The 2,691-nt window shown below is 43.8% G+C and overlaps 1 protein-coding gene across 1 annotated transcript; it reads left to right on the forward strand.

Annotated features, from left to right (window-relative positions):
• Positions 1-258: 258 nt before the first annotated feature.
• On the forward strand, positions 259-1,431 carry CCR75_003259 (uncharacterized protein; the record flags this gene model as incomplete). Its single annotated transcript, XM_067961356.1, has 1 exon — positions 259-1,431. The coding sequence occupies one exon, from the start codon at positions 259-261 to the stop codon at positions 1,429-1,431; it is 1,173 nt and encodes a 390-aa protein (XP_067822168.1).
• Positions 1,432-2,691: the final 1,260 nt, after the last annotated feature.

The raw sequence follows: 2,691 nt of genomic DNA on the forward strand, positions 1-2,691 counted from the left end.
AAATCTTCAATAACGTAATGACAAAGGATCTAGAGCCGGTTGAACAGATCTCGTTTTCTCTCCCAGTCCATGAGCTCGTAAACGAAGTCGTATCTGTGCAAACATTTATTTTAGTTGGGCTCAAAGGCTCATCTGCCATTCGTGGCCATAAACAATTAGTGCTTGAGCTTTTAGCTGGCGGTTCCATCCACGAGATAGATGTTCATTCCTCAACTTTCTATCTGCGAACAACATTCGCGTCCTTACAACAAAGTCCTCATGCAACGCATCGCTTGTGTTACCTCGGCTGTTGCTCTATTTGCGCTGCAGGTGCAGTGCGATGCAGATGCTTCGTATCGAAGACTCGAGGCCCTAAACAAGAGCGAAATCAAATCACTGGACGACTTCTTTGATACGAAAATGGAGACGCGCCTGACGAACCTACCAAAGTCGGGGCAAGCCCCCGAACCATGGTCTGGTCCGCTTTGGCTAAGTATCAATGACAGTATCAATTATGCGTGGAATGATGGTCAGCCAAGTCCTTCAGCAAAGTATGCACTTGCTTTCAATATGGACGTGAAAGAAATCATGGATAAGGTTTCAGCTAAGAGCGGCGTCGATGCGTATGAAACAAGCAAAATCTGCACTTCGTCAAGTCAATGCGACAATGCATTTTGCGCGATTCGCACGAACGCGGTATCAGGCCGCTGCCTTCAGCCTTGGTTTGGTCTGAGTCACGGACTTGTCCCGGCCTCTCTCCTCGAGAAGAAACCCGTCTGTAGTGTGAAGCACAACAACGTTGTCTTTGAACCGATCGACATTATGGGACTAATCACGTTCATCTACGCTGAAGCCAACTTACCGAGGTTGTTTATTGGAAAGCGCTACAGGGGCGATGACGGATCCGAGGATGCACACGGCAGATTCTCGGTTTCTTCCTATCGTGACGTGAACCCTGGAATATTCCATATCACTGCGTCAAATCTTCTGGGCAAACTAAACCGGTCTTTCATTATAGACATCCATGCAGACGAACTTGTCTGGAATCAGCCAGTACACACCTTTAAGGTAACCAAGCAAAAACTTATGACCCTCAAGGAGGCGGCGCAGGAATTTTACAAACAGGATTCGTATACTTGGAACGCTGACGCCACTGAGATCGCTCATGTCAATTCCCAAATCACGACAGTCGATGCGGTAGAGATTGTCGATGGAAAGCTCAGCGTTTCTCTCCCAGCCGAGCCACTGCCCTACGATTACATTCTGGAACTGAACAAGGACGGCAAAATTGTTGGAGGGGAATGGGTGCGCGATTCGCTGAACCAACACCCCGACTTTTACTGGATACCTCAAAGTCGCCCTGCGGCTGATTTTGTGAGCGTTACTGGCTTGAGCTATGCTGATGTGTCATTGTTAGCTGAGAAATCGGCAGCTTGTTCTGACAAACCCTAAATCTTTGTCAGTGGCACGGTCAGATTAATGCTTTTGAGCTTCGTGTTTACTTAGCTTAAGATTACAGGAATATACTCTGCACTGTCCCTTCTATTCGTGTCTGTATCATGTCTGTCAACTTTAGTTTACCTGACATTTTGCGGCCTTACCGTACTTTTGCTCTTCTTTTTTTGAAGCTTTAAGGAATTTGCAATTTTGAAACACATTAAATGTTCCGCCAATCGCTATCGCTAGAATAGCGATAGCGATTGCTAAAACTATCGTTGGGATTTCGTAAGCTCGACCTATTCTTTTATACGAGTCCACTTTTCAAATCATCCAAATGCGGAGACACCCCCGGCTTTGCAGCAAGGACTTTCGCCGTCGATCGCTCGCAAATCGATAAATGACGGCGTCATTGTCACAATCTAATTTCCCAACCCTTGAAGACTCAATTTGCGCTCTGGTATTCATAAATAATGAATACATTTTTAAAAAATGCAAGATTCGTATCTCTCTAAATTAACGATGTTGTTACTAAACACAACGATAGCACCGATTTACGACAAATCGTCTTTTGTTAATCTGAAGTATTTGTGTTTGGAGATTAATTTATGCTACCGTAACTGCGTCATGCAAGGCAAGCGTGACGGGCAGTGCTAGCATGAGGAGGATACAAACCATGCTTCTATTTACTCTATACGCAATTTCTGTTTTGATGAGATTAATGTAATTTTGTTATTCTTTCTTTAAAAAGAAAGTAAATATCGTGGATTAATAAGTTTCCATGTAGTTACTAAAGTGCGCCTAAATTACGAAAGCGCGCCATCTTCTCAAATAGATGGATTGAGAAGTTTAAGTCTCTCCATGACTTGACAATTTTCAAATCGCACGGCGAGAGTGGATTTGCTGCCATGGAGACGATCAGCGAAGTGCTGCCAGCCCTGAAAGAAAAGCTACAAAAAGACGAGCTACGCGACATTTACAATGTGGATGAGATTGGTCTATTCTATCGAATGGAGCCGGACAAAACAGTTGTGTGCACGCAAATCGAAGGGGCAAAGAAAGACTGAACAACATTTACTCTTGCCTTTGTAGATATTTTATAGCAGAGAAGACAACTTGCAGTCAGGAAGTAAATTGTAAAGTATATTAGTCTTTAGAAAACTTACACATGCAATCAGCCACTCCTTTGTAGTGCTACTACAAAGGTCTCACATGAGTCGTTTCTTTCTTCATATAACCGATTGTGTAGTTTCACTTTCTGTGTCCGTTGCAAAA

This window comes from Bremia lactucae, assembly GCF_004359215.1.
Source record: "Bremia lactucae strain SF5 chromosome Unknown BlacSF5_NotPlaced_19_SHOA01000004.1_2068294bp, whole genome shotgun sequence".
Taxonomy (NCBI): Eukaryota; Oomycota; class Peronosporomycetes; order Peronosporales; family Peronosporaceae; genus Bremia; species Bremia lactucae.